Source organism: Nestor notabilis, unplaced genomic scaffold, assembly GCF_000696875.1.
Source record: "Nestor notabilis isolate BGI_N333 unplaced genomic scaffold, ASM69687v1 scaffold2827, whole genome shotgun sequence".
NCBI lineage: Eukaryota > Metazoa > Chordata > Aves > Psittaciformes > Psittacidae > Nestor > Nestor notabilis.
The window spans coordinates 51,374-76,790 of NW_009934936.1; the positions used below are offsets into that span (position 1 = coordinate 51,374).

General features: G+C 35.7%; 1 protein-coding gene across 1 annotated transcript in view; it reads left to right on the forward strand.

Moving 5' to 3' along the window:
* Positions 1-25,417, forward strand: part of LOC104408086 (probable phospholipid-transporting ATPase IIB) — a gene marked incomplete at its 5' end in the record, with an annotated part of 81,887 nt that overhangs the window by 45,340 nt on the left and 11,130 nt on the right. Inside the window, 8 exons of the mRNA XM_010017567.1 lie at positions 5,516-5,628; positions 9,129-9,377; positions 17,384-17,545; positions 18,994-19,086; positions 20,235-20,318; positions 20,423-20,593; positions 22,780-22,878; positions 25,175-25,264. Of these exons, the coding sequence (XP_010015869.1) occupies positions 5,516-5,628; positions 9,129-9,377; positions 17,384-17,545; positions 18,994-19,086; positions 20,235-20,318; positions 20,423-20,593; positions 22,780-22,878; positions 25,175-25,264 (1,061 nt within the window). The remainder of the gene's footprint in view (positions 1-5,515; positions 5,629-9,128; positions 9,378-17,383; positions 17,546-18,993; positions 19,087-20,234; positions 20,319-20,422; positions 20,594-22,779; positions 22,879-25,174; positions 25,265-25,417) is intronic.

Consider the following 25,417-nt stretch of genomic DNA (forward strand, 5'->3'; position numbering starts at 1 on the left):
TGCATGTTTCCGGTAAGATCTGAAATTAATGATGTTGCTATAGTGACACATCTGCGGCCACCAGTGCGTGAAACATAAAGTAATTCATTCGACAAGAGAAGACATCTGTTAACTGCAAGGATGCAGAGCATATTGACACTGACCAGAAATACTAGACGTTATGTGATAAATGAACAAATGATGCTGAAACAGGAGGACAGATAATTTGTACTTAATCTGCTGGGAGAACTTTAATCTTCTCACTGGTTGCATTTGACAATGCCATTGTTTAAAGAACAATGCTGCAGAGAACTCATAAATTTTAAAACTTAACTCAGGGTGCAGCCTATTAAAGCAATACATTAATTCCTTTGTTAGGGAGTTTTTATCTTCATGTAGAACAAAGCCATTACTAAAAACACCCACTAAAACAACAGGTTTTTTAGGACTCACATTTTAATTATAGCATTCATTACCCAAAATGCCATGTTGTTTGGACTTGAATCATATATAAGTTTGACAGAAAGGCGTCATCCGTTATGGCGGCGTGGGGACTGTTTCAGGGGGAAGCAGTTTCCAGCATTTTCCAGGGGCAGCTGAGCATGATATCTCATCCTTTCCAGGGTACTAGAAGATTCTAATCAGGAAAGAAAAATAAAAGTATTTGGCAATACTTTTTTCACAATTTTGTTGTTTAGGTTGTGGGATGGCAGACCTGCCACTGTTCATGACAACTACCAGAGTGTTCAGCTGAAACAAACGCATATAGTCTTCCAAAGCATAGTTACTTACTAATGCGTGCACTTGTATTTGAGTTCTGTAATTAACATTTTAGCGGGTGTTTTGACCAAATGAGACACTTAACAGATATAATAGTTGAACAGATGCATAGAGCAATGAGATTCTTTATTTTTCTAGGAAAGACTTGTGTTTAGAGGTTGATGTACATGGGCTTTTTCATTAAATGTACTGTTAAGATAGTGAATTCCAGTAATTGTTCTGAAAATTAATCTTTTAAGGTATGCTTTAACTGAGTCTTTATATGTTCAATATGAGTTACCATAGAGAGTCATTAAAAAAAATGCTGATGGAATACCATCTCCTCACTTCACTTTGATGGATATATGTTTACGTTACTGCCCTTACGCTTCCTCTACTTCTGTGATTTTTGGTACCACTAAGGTTGCAGGGTGAGCAGAGCTCACTAGCAATGGAAAGACTTGATGGAGAGATCCTACAGGAAGCTTTAAGACATGCTCTCAAAGTAGATCAGTCAAACTAATTTTTACTTTATGGCTTCTGTTGAACTCCTGTCGACTGAAATTACGTGGTGTATCCAATGAGTACAGATATTGCTCTTATATATTGCTGTCATTCTTGTAGGCAGAAGGTGCAGAGGAAATAGCTACTGCTATTCATAACTGTGTTAGCTGTTACCTCTTTGTTACCTTCAGCCCAGGAAAGAATGAACATATATCAGCTCTCTTCATCTTTGCCTTAGTTCTTAATGAGTTGTAATAGGGTTTGTTTGGTTTGAGGTTTTGTGGTGGTTATGTTTATGGCCTGTTCGTAAGTGGAGCAACTGAGTGAGCAGACATTCTATGTGTGTGTACAGCAGGAGTTTTTTTCTTTTTACGTCCTATACCAGGTTATATTTTTTTCCAGGATTCATAGCAAGAATTTTCATCTCCAGATTTTTGCCAACAGTCTAATTATTAAGATCATTGAACATGATCTCCCTTAAAGTTTCCATAGAAATTTTCACATTTGTGCTGACTTTTTGTCTGTTTAAGCAAATAGCTCAAAGTAGTCATATTTTGTGAAAAATTACTCGCTCTCTCAATCTCTCACGATCTTATTAATTCTGCTGCTGTACATATTTTCTTGCTTTTCTGTTTTGGCCTTTTTAGATTGTTGGTATGGGTCCAAATTACCATCTAGTAGTATAGAATCAGAAAGATCTGCATCTGCTTCTCAAAAACAAAATAAAACAACCTCTACTGCTCTGTTGTGAATCACATCTGTTGCCACCCAGGGAATGATGCCTTCAGGACTTTTTCCTTAGAGATTAATTTCCTCTTTGCCTGCTTTACTCTGTGTTTAATGATACAATTGTAGGGGGGGAAGGGTAGGAAGGGAAAAAAAAAAGGCTCTTGGCTTCATTAAAGAACATACTAAATTTTTCTTCAGCAGTTGTATACTAACTTTCTGTCAGGTTATTTTCCTTGAGTGGTACCTGCATTCCAAAGCAAAGTTTGACGATGTATAATAGGAGTAGGTCATATATTGATTAGCATAAGTTCTGGAAGCTTTCCTAAAATGAGCCTTTTTTATCTAATAACTCTTCATATTAGCAATGTCCTGAAAGCGTGGAATTGATAAGTAGGTCTTGAAAAAGCATTATTAAAAATAGAAAGCTCTTTCACTGTTCTTCAGTACTTAGTACCATGAGCAGTCAAGAGAGCTCAGTTTTAAGTTGTTTTTCATTCCCAAAGTGGGCTATATTCGGAAATCTACCTCTAGATATTTGAAGGACTTGCATTTTGGGACAGAAAGTAAAAGATGTGTTGTTTTGTCAAGGTATATTCGTCTCCAACAAAAAGTAACATTTGAGACAGAACTGCTGCTAAAGTTATAATGTGACTGATTGGCACCTTACAATATTTGGAACAAGTTGTTGGGAGTGTTTTTGTCCCATTTTGGTGTTTCATTCATTAAGAGAATTTAAGTGTAAATTCTTAATTTGTAAACGTGGTGAAACTTAACTTTCATGTGGATGACCAAAAAAAGGTGTATTGTGGGGTTTTCTTGCAGAAACTTTTGGGAATACTTTCATAAATGTAGCTAGCCATATTTGTCTAATAACACATCAGGTTTATTGTAACTATTTTTGAAAGCCTTACACTAGTCTTAAGAAGCATGAGCAAATTATAATTGTTGTTTCTTTGGGGGTTTTTAATTATTATTTATTATAGTACAATTTTGTGTAACAGGTACAAGTGTGTTGGCAGCCTCTTTTTCACATGCCATAGATGTTTCTTATTACTGTAGTCTATAAAAAGGCTCGTATAAGTAATGTATAAGATGCAGGTATTGAATCAGGATTGCTGGAATATTTATTTCCATTTCTTTACAAGTCAATTCTTCCTTACCCACTTTTCCTAAACCTCCTTCCCTGGCTCTTGATTGTTGTACGATAGGAAAACCCCTGTACTTTTCTGCTCAGAAACTTCTTCTCTGCTTGCTGAGAGAGGCTGGGGTCACACACATAGATTTTCCACCTATCTACCCTTCCCTCACCAAGCATGATTTGGAATTGGACTGATTTAATGGTGTCAGAAGAAATAATCTTTCCATATAATAATCATAGGGCTTATTTTGTTTCCTGCTCAGTTTTCCCAAGCAGCAATTACAGAACTAGTGGGAAGCAGGTTTGGCAGTTGCCTGCTGTCTCAAGTTTTGAGTAACATTTAGTTTCACAACTCCTAGGGAGTGTTTATTTTACTTCAAAGGCTTGGCAAAGCTAAGGGCAGTGAAAAAGTATGAGCATGCCTGGAAAGGAAGGTGATGCAGATTGACTTGGAAATTTCTTGCAGTAAACATTACTGAGCAAAGTGGTTGGGTTTTAGTTTTGATTTGGTTTGTGTTTTTTTTGTTTGTTTGTTGTTTGGTTTGGTTTTTTTAGGAAATGGATATTTTAATATCTCATGTTTGTTAGTGAAAACTTTTATGTTTCTCATGTGCGAACTGGAGATTGGATTTTTCTAGTCTGTTACTAAAGTAAAAAATTGAATCAAGAAATTTAACAAAAGGTCTCAATAAAAATACAGCTTCTCAAGGCAGAAGTAATTTCTCATAGTTTTATACAATTACTATAAAACCAGAATTATCTTCTTATGCCTTGTATAAAATTAGCCAAAAAATTCAGACTTGCTAATTCCAGACATCAGGAACTTTGTCTTCCTTGGCTGTTTTCCGACCTTGGGAATATTCTAATTCTTATGTGATATTTGATAATGTTATGCATATTTTGTGGACAATTTATGCATTTCACAAAAACCTTATTTTAAATATTTTTAATTAAAAAATATTAGTATAGAAAGAAAAAATCCTCAACATATAAGAAAAAGCAAATGTGAAGTGTCATTTTTTAATGGTAGAAAGAGAATTTGGAGCAATCATCTAGTGCTGGTAAGAGGAAGACATGGTTTGATGGTGCAGTTTGATGGTGTGACAGTTGAGATGAAGTGTCATTATACAGATTTTAGTAGGGAGCTGGAGTGGTAAACATCTTAAGTATAACTGGGAAAGACATAAGACTTTTACAGCCCTTCTGAATCTTTGAAGATCACCAGTGATTCTAGCCATATTAGATGCTTAAACTGGGTGCTACTGGCCAAACAGTTCAGTTTTCCAGACAGTAATTATAGCATATGTCATGCTTTTAGCATTTTCTCTTCCTGTGGCCTATTGCATATCTTGGCATACTGGGACAAAGACATGATATAAAAATAGTCTACATAAATAAAATTAATATGAAATATTTTATTCTGCAATTTTTATTTATAATTATCGTATCTTCCATAGTAAAAATACTGTGGAAGCTTCAAGAATGTCACTTTTGGTAACACTGTAATTTTTTATCATCAGATTTATGTACTGTAATGATGCAAAACTGTGTGGTTAAATATAAGAATACCTTTGTACTATATTAATTTCCCTTTGGCACAGTAACTATAGAAAAAAGTTTTAGGAAGGGCCATTTTCAGAATAATATTTTGTGAACTGAACACTGGAAGCTAGGCAGTGGTGACCTTTTTTTGCCTCATGTGCCCGTCACAGAAGGCTGAAGCCCTCAATTAGAGCTTTTCCAAACCAAAGGATGTGACTACTTGGCAGAGTTGGCCACAAAATGTCAGTCTGTGACTGACACCCTGTAGTTTCTTACAAAGTGAAGTGAGCTCTGAAACCACTGATTTTGTTCATTCTGGCTTATTCCGGTTGGAGGTTAAATCTGTCGAACTTCGAAGTGATGTTAGCTCTTAATGACTTACTGTAGACAGCTTTAAATGTACCCATTTGCCAGAATGTCTGCCTTCATACACGAAGTACAGAATCTCTGTATGAATTTTCGGGGGGTGTTTTTTGGGTTGTTGGTTTTTGTTTGGCTGTTTGGGGGGTGGTGTTTTTTGCTTTTGTTTTTTTCTTCTTTAGATTTTCTGATACATGGTGTAAACTCTTGCACTGGCTTTTGAGTCAGTTCCATCCAGATACTGCATTTTCTCTCATATGAAAAGTTTTTGTCTTTTTTCAAACTTGCATATTTAGTTGTGTTGGCAGAATCAGCTTGAAGGTGAAACCAGTAATTTCTTCCAGTATGACTAACCCTGATCTTTTCCACAAACATTCCTTTAATTAAACTGATGCTAACTCGTGATTCATTCCTCCATTCCGAAAGAAAGATTGGGGGCGGGGGGTTCGTGGCCTTCTCATGGTATTTTTTGCTGCTTTGTGATATACAACTTCTTCATTACAGGAACGCTTACACAGAATGAGATGATATTTAAGCGCCTGCACCTAGGTACTGTGTCCTATGGAACAGATACAATGGATGAAATACAGAGTCATATTATAAACTCTTATTCACAGGTATCTCATTTCATAAATAATTTACCTTTAATATTGAGATTTTTTTTAACATCATTGAAGCATGTTACTGATTATGTCTAGGAATTTGAGATGCTATGAAAGTTCTTTCATTTGTAGGTATCCCTTAAGAAATATGATGAAAGGGAAAAATGTGAGATAGTACATAGTTTTCTCCTGATTCTGAACTTCCTTGTAATACCCACTTAAAGGAGTTTACTTTTCTTATTACCATTAGCAGAAATCTATGTTAACCTGTCTGTGTAGTGCAGTCTTTCTCCTGCCAAATTGTCTTAAGAGTAAGCTATTCATTACTGAGACTACAAATTACAACTAATTGTCCAGAACAAGATGAACAGTAAATATATCTTTGAAGATACTCATCAAAAATAGGTGTTGAAAAGCCACGTGAACTTGCCTAACCAAAAGGTAACAAAATAGTTGTCAAAATAAAATTTATAAAGGCATATATTAAAAGTGGGCTGTTGTTTTAATAATAAAGATGATTGCAAAATACATAAAACTGGGGGTAAAGGGAGGGGAATGGAAAACTCTGTATTGCTGGAGAGCAAAGTGTTCCTGTCTGGGAAGTGTACAAGAGGATTGTGGTTCCCTATCGGTCTGTGGATCAGTAGTAGGATGAACAAGGAAGATGGAATTCTGCAAGCATTACTTTCATTTCCCATGTATGTAGACTATTTGGGTGCTTCCTGCAAGCTTTTCTGAGTACCTCGTTCCACTCTGAGATTAGGAAAAATTTTTTGCTTTATTTTCTATTTCTATTCTTTGAAACATGATAAAGAAGAAGAAAAAAAAAAGAGGAAATAAATGCTCTCTAATATTGCCATATGTTGTGTACAGTATGATAATAACCTTTTTATATAAAAGTTCTTTTCCATAACTAACTTGCATACACAAACATGACTGGCTGACATAATTGAGTTTGTTGACTGACCTCCTTGTCTGTGTCCTCATTTTCTCTTGTGAAGGGATTGAAGGATCAACAATTGATTTTAACCTTCTGTTGTGCTCTGTTTTGAACTATAGCCCCCTTCTCATTTGCTTAAATAAAATTAAAAAGTAGCTGTTGGACACCACACTGGACTCAGTTAATATTATGTAGCTTTTGGAAGAGAGGCAGGAGAGAAAGTGAATAAGCAATATATGTTAGAAGTTTTAAGTCTGCAGCTTCAATTTCTGTATTATTTTCCATCTAAACAGATCATCAAATCTAATTCTTGAATTAATTTTCTTTGGATAAGTCTATTTAAGCTGAATTCTTAGTAGATACAGCCAAGAATAGTAACTAAGATTCAATAATATGCCTTGGAAATGAGATATGGAGCTCTTTTACCTAAAGATCAGCAGTCAAAACTTGGATCAGAATGTGTTTCTGAAAGTAAATGCTGCCTGACAATGACTATAAAAATCACCCAAACATAGTTCTGTTATGAGTTGTTTGAGTATTCACAGTAACAACTGTAGCAATAAATCATATTAACTGACTGTCTTGAGCTGGCGCATCTAGGCCTGACTGAGTTAGATGACTAAGCACCAGTCTTCTAGAGGAGGCGTGTTCATTAACGCTTGTTTCATATTTTGTGGTTAAATGTGCTATCTGAAAAGAATCGCCTGAATCTTTGAATTCTTACCAGTTTAAAGCTTTTACTAGTTTGCTGTAAAATTTAATAGTGATATCCATGGTAAATTAATTTTTTAGTAACTGTAACATGTTTGGTACTAAAATTTCTAAAAGAAGTAAGAAATGTGAGGGAAGCTTTTTTTTTTTTTTTCTTTTTTTTCCCAATTGTGGGAAAAGATTTCCCAAATCTATGTTTGCTTTTAGTAGATGATGAAAAGAACTGTCTTGGAACTTCCTTCTTTTTTTGCAGCTTTATATAACGCTACTTGATGTTTAAATAATGCTTTAATTATGTGTGTGTTGGTAGCAAAGCTTTACAACAGAAAAATGAAGGAGTCTTGGTAACAAAACAAGCCACTATTAAACGGTTGTTTCAATCTGAAAAAGTATGGTGAGGTTTTTATTTAATCTCTGATAACAGAAGCTGCCAGTTAGCTAGGCAGTGGTTCTTATGTGACATTGATTTTATCCCTTGTTTGTGTTCTGTTTTATTATTACAGTGGACCTACTAGACTATTGTCATCTTAATGTAACACACAAATCTATTATAACCTGATTATATTTCCCCACTGGAAGCATTTTGTGATAGAGGGCATAATCTTTAATGGAATTTGTGTGAAATTAAATTATACAAGCATCAATAAACATAACATAATTCAGAAGGAGTAAATCAGCTTAATTTATTTGTGGCTGTAATGGCATCAGCGTTAGCAGAATGCAGATGCAGAGGTTTAAAGCAGTAGCTGAAAAGCAGTGCCAGATGAGCAGAAAGTTAAACCCTTTATTAGACAACACTGTAATTTGATGGGCAGAATGTTCACGGTTCAGCAAGGAGGAAAAAAGCGTGGTTTCTGAAGAGGTTTTCTGAGTTATCCTGGATAACAGAAGAGCCTTTGGTAGTACTGCTGATATATTTAATGTGCTGACTTAAAAAACCAAAACCCAGCAACCTTAATTTCAACTAACTATAAACATATAGTACTATCTTAGTGGTTATGCACACTAATGTGATCTTCAAATCTGGGTAGAACAATTATTTTGCATTATTATTTTATTAGATTACTGCATTCACGTAAGGGAAAAACAAATTTCAACCTGCAGCAAAACCATAAAAACTGCATTAGTTCACAAATAATACAGAAATACTGTAGTTTATAAATTAGCAATATTTGTATTCTAATGACTCCTAATATTTATACTTAGCAATGATACTTACTTTTGTCCTTTTGTGCCATACCAATGTGGTGGTCTTTAAAATACAGAGATTTAGGTGAAGATTTAGAAGAAAAGATTTTTTTCAATTTAGTGTCATTGGAGTTTCCAACCTCTGAATGTACACAGGTAACAAAGAGGCTAAACAACTACAACAAAACATCACCCTTGCAATGTTGGTTTGGTGTTTCTCAACTCATTGAATTGGTTGCTGATTTAAATACTGTTTAAAAAACAGCTCATAGAATGTGAAGGACGTTAAAAAGACTGCTGATACAGATCACTGAAAAGGTAAATTCTGAAGTGAGGAAGCAGAGTTTTCTGCAGAATCCAGTCAGCCTATTCATCCCTTTTGTTGCATACTTGTTTTCGTTTCACATTTTTCAGTTGTCTGCAAGCTTTATTACTACAGATCTCTGATGACAAATGCAGTATGATGAACCCGCAGTTATGTATCGAACCTACAGAAAAGTAAATAAGGGATTTTTATGAATCACAAACTAAATAAGTCAACAGTAGGTTATATAAATTAATAATTACTCTCCTTATCATTTATCAACCTTTAAAGGGAACAAGCATATATATATATTAGTATTCATGTTTCGTTTCCGTTATTGAACTTTGCTTCGCTATTAATTGAATCTTAAAGGTGCACTCTCAGAACAGTGGAAACAGTACGAGTTCAACACCATCTAGGAAACCTCAGTCATCTGCACCCAAAGTCCGCAAGAGTGTCAGCAGTAGGATACATGAAGCAGTGAAGGCCATTGCACTGTGCCACAATGTGACCCCAGTATATGAATCCCGGGCTGGTGTGTCTGGAGAAACAGAATATGCTGAGGTGGATCAGGACTTCAGTGATGAAAATCGAGCTTACCAGGCTTCCAGCCCTGATGAGGTTAGTATGCAAAGCTAAAAAAATTAATGCATAAAAAACCCAGGATAAACTAAGTTAAAAAGGGCAGACCTGTGAAAGAAATGTTTTTGGGGCTGGGGTTTCTTTGAAATTAGCAGTAATCCAGTTTTATTTCCTCTACAGCTGTAGGAAAGATCTGGTGTTTCTTTGTTATACAGAAGTGTTTTCAATTATTTGACTAAAAGGTCTGTGAAGTCAGTGCTTTGGGATCAATACTGTGTTGAGTATTGCAATTAAAGACACTAGATGTATTCTCAAAACATTAATCCATGTATAAATTATAGCATATGCATGCAAAAGGAAATATGAAACTAGTTTGAGTGATGGACAAGCAGGTAAATTAGCTAGAGACACTACCAGTTAGTGGAATGTACAGATTCTTAACAGGGAGAAAAAAAAATAACCCAAACCTTGAATACTCCTGTAGAAAAGCTTTTGAGTTTCAAACCCTTAGCAACTTCATAATCTTCAAGTTCAGTCAAAATTGCATTAAGTGTAGCACAAATTTCAATCCCCATTTCAATAAAAACATGCATCTGACTACCACTGAAATCCAAATTTCAAACAAATCCCACTGCTTTCAGTGGATTTTAGTTACTGTTCCAAATAATCCTGTTTTGAGCCCTAAATTGATTGCCTAAAATTCAATCTGAAAAGATACTGGAAGATAGGCAAAGCTCAAGTTTCAAGATACTGCAAAGTAAGCATAAATAATAATTATTGCCCACTTTATAAAAACATGTATGCACTTGATATAGTCAAATACAGAAGTAGAGTACTTAGAGGTTTGCCTCCGAAAGTGAGCAGACTGAAGGACAACTGTTTTAAATAAATTCGAACAGTGTCTGAAGCTTGGATGTGCTGTTGGTGTAGCTACAGTAGCTTAGTCATATCAAAGCAAGATTGTTGTAAGATGTGAAGAAGGGATTGTATATCTGAAAGCCTATGTATTTTTCTAGTATACAAGTCTATCTAATACAAGGTAGTATTTCTTCCACAAACTTCATCTGGCCACAGCATAGCCTATTATTCTTGGTATACATTTATACATTCAGTTTACATGTCTAATAAATCACCATCTGTAGTACTAACAAAACTTCAGCAATTCAAACTGTAGTTGCTAAAAGGAACAAGTCTATAACAAGTATTTTTAGGAATGTAAGAAATAAAATTAAGTTCATCTTCACATAGTACCAAACTAGCAGTCATGTAAATTTCAGATGTTATAAACACAGTTCATAGTGTCAAAGGACTGTAGAATATAAAGAAGTGGCTGTTTCTCAGTGATTAAAAAGTTTTTTAAAAATAAACTCTAGGCAGGATGGACTCCTAGCTCTTTGGCTAAAATCAATAATGCATAGTACTATATGTAGCGTTATATACTGTGGGTTGATCTGCGTTATGAATTGAGCATGCAGGAAATGCGTTTGTTTATGCCAGAGATACACTGTAAATATGGTTTGTTAGTGTAGTTGTGTTTTACTTGACTTGTATGATGCACATGTGTACAATTTTTCATATGCACATATATTCATGTTTCCTAAATAGGTCAGTGTAGTGAACTTGTGAGGTATTGCTAAATATAGTGAAAGACAGCGTGAACAAGTACTAACCTATGCAGATATGATGGCAGCTATAGATTAAGTAAACATTCTGCTTTAACAGCCAAAGCTGCTATTAAATCAGGTGAAGAGACATGCAGTTGACAGAGACTGAATTTTTTCTCCCATTTGCTCTTCTCTCCCTGCGGGCTTTTTGTATATTCATTCAGTTGTTTGGAACCTGAAAATACTACCATAAAGAACAATTCTCTTCTCATATTTGCTAAAGGAAACAGCTGTAAGACTTGAGAATTATGAAGGTGGTGTCCTGAGAAGACAGTAGGGAATTTGACCTTGTAAAGAGGAAAGTTGATAAAGTGCTAAAACAGCAGATACAGGACTCAGGGTGGAAAGGGAAGTAGAAGAGAAATCAACAACACAAAAACTGTTAGTGCTTCAAGGAAGAGAAAGCACAGGTATCCTTTTAATAATGAATTTATTTTTTACCATCTGGACTCATATATTCAAACTATATGGCAGTGAAATTAAAAACTTACATTTTAGAAGAGACAGCATTAAATTTCCTTTTTGTTTCTCAAAGATAATGCTTGAAACACTAGAAAAACTATCGTATTGAACAAATATGCTTTAAAATAATGAGAAATTGATGCTAAATTGAGTCCTATAAAAAGATGAAGCTACAAAAAACCCCATTTAAACAGCTTAAAAATTGCAGCATGACAGCAAAAAGCCTGAGAGTTGAAAGACTAGCAGGTCTTTATCATAATTTTTTAAAGAGTTCTATTGATGCAATGTTTGCAAATCACTGGAGCCTAAGGAAAATAATGTAAATGGTTCATTATTTAGCTTATTGAACTTTCCTGCAGTTAGGTTGACGAATGATGCCAATGTTTCCCAATCACCGAAGTACCATTTTAAAAGCATTTTTTATTGAATAAAGTGCTTTGAATATTGCACCCTGGAGCTTTATTTAGGGAAATGGTTCAATTGATGTTTTCTGTTTAACCTCAGCATTGACCTATCACAACATATTTGGTTAATAAGCAACATTATCATTTAATAGACTTAACCAGTTTTATGCATTGTACTTCCTCAATGTTACAACTCCGTTCTCTTAGATCTTGTTTATGGATCTAGCTTGATTGCAGTCGTTTGAAAGAAGATATTTGCACAGTTGTCTGTTGTGTTATACAATATTACATGATATCATCATAGGATGTAAAGAGCAGAGAACAATGTGTAAGTATAAACTATTCTCCCATGTAGGAAGGTATAAGAAGCAGTTTAGTAATACATTGATACACTCTACACTTAGTGAATTGATTTGAAGAATTCATTTGAAATTCTTCACATCTATGTATGTATGTGTTCATCCATATACAGATAAAACGTAACTGTAACAAAGCGTGCACATTCAGAAGTACATTCATCATAAAAGATGTGTTTATCTGTTGTTAGAGTAACCTGAGATAAGTAACTGATTTTGTATTCATAATGGGAACCCTACTTATGCCAGGCTCTTTGTTTCTTATGATAAGTGATCAATATTTCATTTTCTGTGAAAGAGTGGGAAGTTTCATTTGTCTGTCAGTTGTCCTCTACAGCTGTAGCATAGCTAACAATAAACATCCATTGAGAACACACTAAAAAAAAAATGAAAACAGCTCCTACTTGGCCATCATAGGTGTGGGTCCAGATTATCTGCAGAAAGTCAGCTACTTTAATGTAATGAACAATCATAAAAGGATATAAGCTAAGTATGTAAAGCGATGGAGTTCAAAGGTTACAGACCCAAGCAATTCAAGGGCATGCTGTGAACAGGAGCCTTTGAAGACCTTTGCTCCCCATGGTCAGAAAAGGATGATCAGTCATGATTTTTAATGACTGCTTACTCTCATAAACCAGCCATTTATTTATGCTTTGTCCCACACTGTTATATTCTCAAACATTTCTAATGCCAGGATTTTGAATATTTAAATACTACCTTAAAGTGTGGTCAGTTATTTAATTCCAACTTTTCTGTCTAGAGACAACAGAGTTGCTAAAATTAATTATAAAGATACAAACTCAATCATTTAAAAACAGACAGGGAAATGATACACCCTTAGTGAAGCAGCTTTTGTGTTTACAAAAGTGAAGCTGTAATGTATGAGACATGTTGTATTGTTTAATTCATTTTATTGTGTGTGCTTATTGAAGCAAGACTAATTGTGTTGTTTTGTCAATGTATTGTGAAAAGCAAATCACTCAGTAGCATAAAACCATCACTTTCATGTCCTTCGAGACCCACAAAGAATAACTACTCCATAGCTTGACTTGAATACTGATCGGCAGTTTTTTCACATGATCAAGCTGTATTTTTAAGTTAATAATTTTAGTTATGAAGTTTTTAGATGAAAAGGGATAGACTGCAAGTGATAGTTATCAAACCATTGTTTATAAATGCAAACAAAGCAGTGCTGATTGGAAACATATGTGAGATGTTGAACAATCCAAACAGAAACCGTTGGGAACACTCAGGCAGTGGGGAACAAGAAATCTCACTGCTTCTTTCCTGTTTCCAAACCAATAGCCATAACTTCAAAATACCACACATATGACCTCTGTATACCTTATACAGCAACCTGGTTTTGAAAGTAGATCCTGTTGTCTGAAGTGAAGGTGTTCTTAAATACTCTGAAATAAATGTAGGTTGGTACAGGATAATTCTTTTTCACCCTACAGATTGCTCCCTCATATATGCCAAAACCTTTGAAGCTTTATTTATATGGGTCATTTTTCAGTTTAAGTGGTCGTGTTTGTATCATAGCCCCAGAAAAGCTGTCAGCACAATTGGTGGGGAACTCCCAAACTCTGGGAGGGGATGGAGAAGAACTGCCAACACCAGCAGCAAGGTGGTGGATCTTTTTCTTAAGCTGATGTTGGCTCAAAAGGGAATATTGTATGTTGAAAGTGATGGTCCCAGAATTCAAAGGAAGCAGGAGTAGTATGATGTTTTATATGTTCCAGTCCTGATTGATGTAGTATCTAAAAGAAGCAAGACAGCCTAGGGCATTTTTTGGTCTTCTGCCAAGCAGTAACAGCCTTTTAGGATTGATCTAGTAACTGAAGGTCTTCAGAAATCAGAAGTGTGCTTCAAATACCTCAGTTTGAGGATTAGTAAACCTATGTGCTGAAAGGCAAGACGAGTTTCATATTTTTTCAAATGACTGTATCAGGTTTTCTTTGACTGGACATCTTCATGCCATCATGCTCCCCAGATGACAGGTTACTAGAGGTACTTATATTTTCCACAGTGCAAAGGGACTTTTTGGTGTTGCAGTTCCCCAAACTGAAAATCAGTAGGACAGTTGGGTGATAAGTGATACTTCCTGTTGGTCCAGAGGAAGCTAAGGAAGATGTTAATCTGAGAGGGAATGAAAGTGACCTTCCATGTGCAAATTACTCAGCCTCACAAGGAAAGATCAAGAGAATTTAGAGATGGGCTTTGAGTTGGGGTGTGTAAGGAACAGTCCTGTACATACTCATTGAGTGGCCTAAAGCCATCTTAACACCACTCCAGAGAGAAGCAAACTCCTGTTATTTGATAGGGCAGGCAGTTAACTTAACTCCTTCATGCTCAGAGTTGAAAGTAAATAGATTGCTGTTCCTCTAAATGCTTTCTATGGACAATATGTTTCATCTTACACGTTTGACTTTTTTATCTATTGATTCCTGTGCTTAGATATTTGCAGTATTTTCTGCCACATAATTATTTTAACTTGGGTTATTAAATGGGGCTTATAGGCTAATAGAACGTGTTGTAGAAAAGATTTTTTTTTTTTCCTTAATAAGATGTTGACACCACAGTTGGAAAAAAAATCATTTAGAATGTAATTAGTTAATGATGAATGAAATACACCAAGGGTTTTGTGGCCTATCAATTTACACGTTTTCTTTCTTTTTTTTTTTTTTTAATTGTTGATCAGTATTTATTTTAGGCTAAAATCAATCTAATGTTTTAATTAAATATGTATTTCTGAATCCACAACAGGAATAATGGGCTTGGATTTTTTGCAGTGCTTGATAGAGAGTTTGTGAAGTCCTTAACTGTTCATTTTCCTAGCTCCAGTAGGCTTAGGTTTTGCGACTGATAAAATAGGAAATGATCATCGCCAAAAACCTTCTGTACCTTGTGGAACTTTCTTGTAACTGCCTAAGAAACTTAAAAGCTGCTTGTTTTGATCTAGTTCCATAAATGAACATTTCTAAACAAACAGGATGATGATGGCCCCAAAACATGGAGTTAGGACTGCCATGGTCTGTAACAACAGTGGTTCTGAAGTTTCCTCTCTTCATGCCCCTCTCAACATGCACACGTTCCTCAGGCAACTGAGCTAGACACACCGTTCTGGTCAGAGAAGCTACTTCCGCCTCAAGAGCTAGTACTTTTACATTGTGGGTCACGCAGTTACTGCTTGAGTTAAGAGAGTTTCTGTATGAAGTCTATGAATTTCACTTGAATCTCAATCTGTGTTGTGGTAATTGAAGAGTTTGATATGTGGGGCTGTGAGCAATGGAAGCTCTGGCAGTCGGGTGGCCTCTAGTGGAGAGGCACTGCTGACATAGACAACCAGAGCTCAACAGTGGGCGTGTGGTAGATAGAAAAACACCTGAAAGGTTTTGGGTAAGAAGCTCTAAATAAGAGGGGTTTCTCGGTAGCTTTTGTCAGATCTGTTATTTTTACATTTCATAATGGAATTATTTTCTACCTTCATTCCTAATTTGGAACTTGCTACTTCCAAAGAAGAGAGGTGGAGAGCTGTCTTTACCCTTTGGATTTCTACTGAGGAGGAAGACAACTAGCAAGTTAGAAACCACTGAAGCTTTCTTTGACTCCACTTTCATTACCTGTCCTGGGAACACTACACAGCTAGTGGGTTGAGGTGCACACCTGTGTCCCAGTAGTGGGAGGACGCTATAGCTAGCAATGTACTTCTGTCTCCTAGGCAGCCAGTTTCCATAGAAGAACTTGGTGATATACCAGACAAGGCCCACTAAATATCCAGATAAGTCCCTAATAAAAAAAATATCTGTGGATTTGGGAAATGGGCAATTTCATCAATGCATGTTAGGAAATTAATAGTTGACAGCAAGTAAACATTATAGTTAGAATGATTTTTCCTTTTTTAAGCAAAATGGTAGCATCAGCAGCAAATACTTCTGTGCCTCTCTAACCTTTGATTGCTTTATCCAACTCCATCCAATATTTCAAGCTTTATAGAAGCCACAGCTGCTGTGTTTATTTGGCATTCTAGGGGTTATTGATGTATGCATACTAGATTGCAAGACCATTTTAATATAAAGTTTCAGAAACATGTTGAAGAGAATACACTTGTCAAGGGGAAACCTCAAGAAGAGAGACTTGCCTAAGAATGCTTTTTCTGAACTCTGTATAGCCAGTCTTTCAGTATATATTTATTTGTTAAGAGTTATAATTTAGATTTTCATGCCATTTGTGAAATACTTTTTTTTGATTTTATATTCTAAAAAGCTTCAGATATTTAAAGGTGAGGTCTGGCTGTGGTGTTCTGGATGCTGTCAGGGTCTAGCTGCTGTGATTCATTCTGAATTATGAGAGTCAAATTTAATTTTTTGCTCTGAAGTTTGTTTAGTTGCATTTTAGGCATCTGTTTGACTCTTGAGCCTTATTGACTATCTCTGCTATAGTATTTGCACTGATCAATTAGATAAAAAAAAAATATGCAGTTGCATGTAGGCCAGGTATTAGAATCCAAAATGACTGTGCTGTAAAATGCTAATTGAAATGGTAGGTGAAGCCAAGCATAAACGAAATAATAAACAGATGTGAGCCACCAAATATAGAACACTTAGTCCTAGCTGCAAAGGGACACAAATGAGATGAAAGGGTATTAGTAGAAAGATGCAATTTACAGGTCAGACTGTAATAGTAACCTTTCACTGTGAAAATTGAAAATTAACCTTGGGAGTATTGAATCATTTACAGCTTTTATATGGTACTTCTGTTGAGAGAAAAAAAAAACCAAAACAGTTGCATGTAGGCCAGGTGTAAGAATCCAAAATGTTTTCCTTATTAGAACTGTTACTTCTGAACAGTACAGTCTAAATAAGTCCTTTGCAGGAATAAGTTCAAGTAAGGTTTTCTGTTCTTCATAAGAATTTTTGTAAGCTTACTGAAGGAAAATGCTTATTTGATGTATTAAGATTTTGTTCTCAGTGTGCTATTCACTTTTTTTTTTCTCCCCTAGATTCTTGGAAGAGTTTAGACTTTTACCCTAGCAACAGTTGTTTGGCTTTAGCCTGATTTATAGAACAGTATAATAGACCTTCTGAAACATGACCTATAATAGACACTGAAACATGTCTGTTTTGTTTGGTTTTGGGTTGTTTTTTTTTTCTCTTTAGGTAGCTCTGGTGCAGTGGACCGAGAGTGTGGGTCTCACTCTGGTTAACAGGGATTTGACCTCAATGCAGCTGAAGACCCCTGGTGGACACATTCTGACATACTACATTCTGCAGATCTTCCCCTTCACTTCTGAGAGCAAGCGCATGGGCATCATAGTTCGGGTAATTGTGGGGGTCCTCTGAGTGTTTGTTTTTATATCTCAAAAAATGTTTTTACTGAATGTTTATTTTTATGAAATTTAATAGAAACTTGATCATTCAGAAAGTGCATTTCACAAGATTTTCAAATGGAAAGTGTACGTTTCATATGGGTACTCATGAAATACTAGGCAAGCAATTGTAGAAGAATCAGACTAATCTCATGTTGCAGAGATTCTCTTTCATGGGAACATGTTAATTTCACTACTTTATGCTTAGCCTCTGATGCTGCAGGTTGCCTTTAAGCCTTTGATTTTAATTTTCCATTTTTTTTTTCATACAAAATATGTTGCCTCTTCCAGAAATAAATTAATGGCTGAAATTTCTTACAGTAGTAGTTAGCAACTTTCTGTACTACTAGTGCTGCTGCTTTTCCAGACCCAGTGCTGATATCTGAACTGTCATGGATACACAGCACAACCCTAGGGCCTAAGATTTATGAGGTATGTGCTTAGTTGTCTCCTAGATGTCCAGTTAGGAGTAACAATCATTAAAACCTCAGATGAAAGAAAGCCACAATACCATGCTAAAAGCAAGGTTTAAACCTCTGTGAATGTTAAGCCATCCGCACTACATACTTCTACCTTCTCCCTACCTAAAATCTGAGACTGTAGCAGAACAACTTCAGACAGCATTGTTAGACAGTTAGTTCACTGCCAAGTCCCAGTTAAATAAGTGTCAAACACATCCCATTTTTTATTTGTCCATGATGACAAGCCAGGCACGCCATCAGCCTTAGGCAAGTATACTTCAGGCCTGGAGAGACTTTGGCAAGTGTGTATTTCTTTAGGTGATGGTGGCACTAAGAGCCTGTTTTAACAGTGACATGCTCATTTAAGAAGCTTGCAGATCAGACTAATCCATTCCTTCAGTGACAAACTATACCTCTTATATACTTCTGATTTCTTTTATATTTGCCTGCATGTGAATTCTGTGAATATACCATGAGTGTTTCATCATTAAAACAGCTGTAACAAGCATTTACACTAAATTATTTGTAAATTTTTAATTACTTAGTTATTTCAAAGATACGGGGTAAACTTTCTGTTGCGAGTTAGACAGTATATGCCACCAAAGAAACAAAGGAGTGATTACAGGGGTCATAACAGTGATATTCTAAAATTTAGACTTGCAGTTTAGGTATGCTGATAATCTGTTAGTCACAGCAACATCACTTGGAACTGATCCTCTCATATGAGAAAGTAGGGAATATGCATTTCAATGAAATCAGAGATGTCATTTGAAGTAGTGACATCAGGTAATAAAACTTACCCACCTCTTGGCAGTGTACTACTTCTTTTATAAATCATCCATTGACTACTGGAAAAGACAGTTATGTTATTGGTAGGTAATTGTTTTGACTGTATAAACAGATTTTTTTTTTCCATTGTATTTCTTTTGTAAAATTTTAGGATGAATCTTCAGGAGAAATTACATTTTACATGAAGGGTGCAGATGTTGCAATGTCCACTATTGTACAGTACAATGATTGGTTAGAAGAAGAGGTAAGAAACAAAAATCAAAATTTATAAAAATTAAGATTCTGTAAAAACTAAAAACCTAAAGTCAAAATACCATTAATTTTTGGAATAGGTTTAAAAGAGAACCTGAGCCAGTGCAGTAACGGGTTTTGAAGTTGTTACATATATCCTGAATGGATTTTAAGTGATTAGAATTACTTCCAAATCTTAAATAACCCATAGGAAAAGCAAAGCTGAGAGTCTCAGCAGAACACGTTCCTACTTAAAACAAGGAAAGTTGTTTTTCATTGACTGACTTTTCACATAAAACCTAATTACTTCTGAGAAGTGTTCTGCTATAAATCTATTTATCTGAAGTGCTTTTGTTTTATCAAATTCTACAGTGAGGTATGATTATGAATTATGAAGTACAGTAAGGGTTGCAGCCAAATTGAAATAGGTTTTTTGCCACATTTACTAAGCTTAACGTAAAATAGCTAGTGACTGAATTTCAAAGCTGATGGCTATTTTTCACTGTGTGGCTCTAGAAGGTACCAGCAATCATCTTATTTTGACCCTACATACAGACAATATGTTAATACAATGATTACACCATGTATGTTCATAATGTTATTGGCAATATGAATCAATATCTGCTGGAGGGCAGTTTGATTTATTCAGGGACACGAATAAATTAAACTCCCTTGAGACCTAGCAAAATGTCATAAAAATTACTTTTGGCGATAATGATGCACAATTAATTGTAAAATAGTTGTTTAATTTATTTAGCTTTATGAGGTCAAATCAATAAGTGTTTTGCACTGGACAGCCTTGTTTTTCATTAAGATATGCTATTCCATGGCTATTTTTAATGTCTAGATATCTTTCTGATAAGAGGTATGTGCAATGTAAAATAAAATGTAGCTTTATTACATGCCTCAAAAATAGCTTTTATTTCTTTTAAAGCTTCAACCTAGGATAGGATTTCTTTAAGCTAGGAGAGAAAATAGAGATTGGCTTACCAGTAATTTGGGGGACCTGAAGTATCATTGCTTTTTATACTGTTCGTGGCTTCTCCAGAATAATCTGAGTCTAAAAAGTTATGGTACAGATATCCCCTGTTAGCATATAATATAAAACATGTACATATGGTTGAATATTTGCATAACTGTTCTGTGGTTTGTTCCACTTAGTGTGGTAATATGGCACGAGAAGGACTGCGTACACTGGTTGTTGCCAAAAAATCACTGACGGAAGAACAGTATCAAGATTTTGAGGTATGAAGGGTCAGAGTGATCTTCTGCTTCGCCATATTAAGTTACTTTAAGGGGAGCATTCCTCTAGAGCAAACTCTTAAGTGGTTTTGTGTTTGTGCAAACAGAGTCGATACAACCAAGCAAAGTTAAGCATACATGATAGAAACCTGAAGGTTGCTGCTGTTGTAGAGAGTTTGGAGCGAGAAATGGAATTGCTGTGTCTCACCGGAGTAGAAGATCAGCTGCAAGCAGATGTTAGACCAACTCTAGAGATGCTAAGAAATGCTGGAATAAAGGTACTAAACACATACTGCTGACGTAACAGGTCATCATTTATTAACTTTTTTTAGCAAGACATGAATAGTACTTGTCTATATTCAGGTGCATTCAAAGTAAGGAGTATCATAGAATCACAGAACAGTTTGAATCAGAGAAGACCTTAAAGCTCATCTAGTTTCACCCCCCTGCCATGGGCAGGGATACCTCCCACTAGATGAGGTTGCTCAAAGCCCTGTCCAACCTAGCCTTGAACAGTTCCTGGGATGGGGCATACACAGCTTGTCTGGCAAACTGTTCCAATGTCTCACCACCCTTAGAGTAAAGAATTTCTCTGTTGAGAATTTATAGGTTAGAATTAGTGGGCAGACCAGTGTGGACAATATTATGGTGAATGTCTGGTGCAGATGGCCTGATCAAGAAGTAGTAGAAGAGGCCTTCTGGAAGAAGCCTCACACTTGCACATGCTAGTGCTTGTGTTGGACTTCAACCACCCCAATATCTGCTGAAAGAGCAACACAGGAGGGCATAAGCAAACCAGAATGTTGGAGTGCAATGACAATAATCTCGTGATACAGGAGTTGACAAGGAGAGATGCTCTGCTAGTCCTCATGATAACAAACAAGGAGGGTCAAGTTAGATCTTACTACTGTGTATAAATACCTGAAGGGAGGCCGCAAAGAGGACAGAGCCAGACTGTTTTCAGTGGTTCATAGTGAAAGCAGAAGAGGCAGTGGATGGAAACTTCAATATTGAAAGAAGTTTTTTTTTACTGTGAATGTGTTCAAACGTTGGAGCAGGTCTCCCAGCGAGTTTGTGGAGTCTCCATCCTTGGAAATGTTCAGAACTGTTTCAACATGGTCCTGAGCAGCCTACTGTGGTTTCAATGTGGTCCTGAGCAGCCTGCTGTACTCAACCCTGTTTTGAGCAGAAGAGTTGACTAGATAATCTCCAGAGGCCCCTCCCCATGTCTGCTATATTGTTATTCTGTTTTTAATTAATCCCTGTTCCCCAAAGGCTTTCAGATGAATTAGCTTGTAATGCAGTGGTGTGCACAATTAGAAAAATATATGTATGGATTGAAGCCTTATGATTACATCAAGTTTCTTGTAGTAGAGTGAGACTAGTGCAAAGTACTTAATATGTACTTCATGTACAATATTTTCTTGATTGCTCTTGATACTTCTTCTGTACGTGGTCACTTCTGACTGTTGGGTATATCCTGCTAAAATAGATATAGAACACTGACAATATTTAGGTTGTCGTTTTGCTTTGGGTTTTTTAATGATTAGTTCTAGGATTTCAAAGCATTAAAACTGTTCTGGCTTTAATTACAACTAACATTATAAGTAGGAGGGAAACATGGTAGTAGCTGTTTCTAGGTCATAAAATTATACATTACTCATTTACTGATGAGAAAATACGAGTCTTGTCCGTTCATTGACCCACAAGAACACTAATGAAAAGGATCTTGCCTGAGATGTACGGGTAAAAAGGGAGACAGAGGCTTACAGTGTAATAAAATTGTGACTGTAAACTTAGTAACTGCAGTAATAACTTCTGCAGGTAAAGTAATTTTTCCTATGTGGTGTATTCAGTTTGGTCTAAGGGTAATGGTATTTCATCAGATGTCCTTCAACTTTCTTGGTGTTAAGGGGCTGAGGGAGAGAGCGCCATCTCACTTCAAGAACAGGTGGATCCTCAACCTTATTCTTTAATGCTTTCATCCCAGTTTTGTATGGTCAGTGGGCAGGATCTCTTTGGAGTGCTGGGGCTGTAGCTCTTCCTCTAGGATATACTGTCTCATTGCTTGGCTGCTGCTTTCTGATAGATTCTTACTAGTGTTACAGACTGTTGTGTTGCATCATTTTACTAACAAATGTCTTTCGCGTGTAGTTGTGTGCATGCTCTTTCAGCCAAGGTAGCGTCAGGGCCTTAGGAAGGGAAAGGCTTTTATGCTCTCCCTGCTTTTCAGCTATGCCAGTGGCTTTCCCCAGAGTTTCACCTTGTCTTCATCTGAACTGAGACATTGGCCTTTGTGAGAAGGGTAGGAGAATGGAACTGCCTCAAGTGCATTATTGCAGTAAAAACTGCTATTAATCTAATACGAAAAGGTACCAGAAAAAGCTTAGAGAGAGATGTCATTTAGATTTGGAGAACAGACACATTAATAACCAGTGGAGTAAACTTTAACATTATTTTGCAGATATGGATGTTAACAGGAGATAAACTGGAGACAGCAACTTGCATTGCCAAAAGTTCTCACTTAGTGTCTAGGACTCAAGATATTCACATTTTCAGACCTGTAAGTATAGTTCCAACTTTTTTGTTGGTTCATCAAAGGACAGCTAATAACAATGTTTCTTTATCTGATTAGGAGTTGGCTGCTTTTTGAAAATCACCCTTGTTTGGGTGACCCAGGTTCATCATACATTTTATAATCTTCACTTAGGCAATGAACATAGTAAGGTACCTGTGAATAATGATGGAAAGGGGGTTTATGTGAGATGCTGAGCCAATAGGAAAGAGTATTTAGACTTACTGAATAGGGTTTTTGCTTGTTTGAGAATTTTCATTAATAGAACTCTTTTGTATCATTATATATATTTGCATTCTTTTTAACAGACTGTTCAAGACAATTATTAGGAAGGTAAACTGAATATCTTTTTCAGTACATTTTGGTTATAGTTGCATAGCATCAACTTTATTGAAGCCAAACAAAATAGATTTTCCAGACTTTGATTGATGCCATGTGATCAGACATAATATGTCTGTGTTTGCTCTAAATGAACCACTTGCACCTACAGAAATAATTATATGAATATAATTTACATGTAAATGTAGTTTCTTCTGAAGCATCAGAATGGCAAATTGGGCCCTGCAGACTACTATTTGCAATTAAATTATTAATGCTTCTGATAAAACTTCAGATCAATTTTTGTTGACCTTTCCATGTTGTAACACCACAAATTAAACCTTCCTGGACAAAATCTATTTAGTTGAGTCAGATTTTTATTTTCATTACCTTGACTGGTAATAAGAGATCAGCAGAAAACTCTGTTAACTTAGAAAGTTTTAAATTAATTACAAAATGGATTTATACACAATTATTTCTGTGGCTGAATTGGTTGCAAAGAAATAACTACCGGATTAATGTAAGAAAATACCACACTAAAACTTTTAGTTATAAATTAGTGAATAAAAAATTATGTACTAGTTTGGCTTCCCAAAAGAAAGGCATTTTGTTTTTAACACTTATCCTTTTTATTCTTAGAAGTCTTAGCTTCTTAATTTTGTAATGAAATTAACTGATATATTGTTCTAGAGATACTTGCAAATTAAAACAAACCCAAGAAAATCCTCTGTTAGGTGGAAGGTAGACCAGAGAGGGCAATTACTGCTCCTCAGTGTACATCAAGTGCTGACATCTCTTAATTTCTGTAATGCAGGAAGTTTATAATGGGTCAGTGAAATACGTGGTTCCTAACAGTTGGCAGACAAGGAGCTTTCTCTTTACACATGGTTGATTCTGTGATTCTGTGACTTAATTGTGAGAAAGGAAAAAAAGCCTGAATTGGGGCACATGTGTGGGGGAATCAGTTTGCAGGTGCTTTTTAATGTAACTCAAATTGTATGTATAATAGAGCCCATCTGGAGGGAGAAAGGTCTTTGGACTGCATCTGATTCTGGGTAGTAGTGGGCCAAAGACAAAACTTCATGTTCAGTGTAATTAAGACTCATCTATTTTAAAAGCCATTTCATCAAACTGCTGACAGAGCCAAAATGAGAAGTGTAATCAGAGTTTGCGTTTTATTCTGGTTTATTCTGCTTGCAATTTTGTCTTGCACGATAGCTCTAAAATACATTGATCTTTTATTGGAAAGAAAACCAAAACTGCAGTCTCCTCAAAATCTGCTCATAATTTACATTTTTCGTGTTCTGTGTTCTAGCTCAAAATGTTCCAAAATCTATTTGGTAATCTTTGATCATTTTTGCATTTCACAGCTGGGCCTTTCTGAAAGAATAATTATGTAAATTAAAAAAAAAATCTATGATGTAGTTCTTTTGTATTATGCCACTTGATCCTGCTTGCATACTCATACAAGATCCAAAAGGATTAGTAATAGTGAGCATTTTTATGTGCCGTTTGAAATCTGTACCTACTTACCTAAACTGAAGGAACCATTAACGTGAACATTTTTCATTATTCAAAGAACATATTTTACTGGTTAATGATTAAATGTTTTGGGATTTGGTTGGGGTTTTTTTGTCTATTTTTCATCTAGCTCTGCCAAGATAGAAGGACTCAGGTCAGCTTGAACTTAAGATATTTTAGTCTCACGAATTCATTAGTTTTTTATCCCTGGTCTACTTTGGTGAGGAACCAGTTTAGCTGACTACATAGACTTTCCTCGTTTGAGGATAACTTTTCACTCTGTAAGATCCAAGGCTTGTAATCACATCCCATGGTTTGCACTGGGATAAAACACTTGTTGAAGAACCAAGGCTTTCTGGGTATGAGTTATCAAAACCTCATTTATTTAGGCAAGATTTTTTTAAGAATATAATAAAATCTTTAAATTGAGTGCTTTTTATTGAAGGTTACCACTCGAGGAGAGGCTCACTTAGAATTAAATGCCTTTAGGAGGAAGCATGACTGTGCCTTGGTGATATCTGGGGACTCACTTGAGGTAAGAATTGGTTTCTGTCAGATTATATTTGTCTGTATACTTATGTTCAAAAAGTAAAGTATCAGCGCCTTCGAAGATGCTCTTTTTTTTTTCCTAGTAATTGCTCATATTTAAGTTGACCTTAGAGATACTTCTGTTTTTCACTGAGTCCTA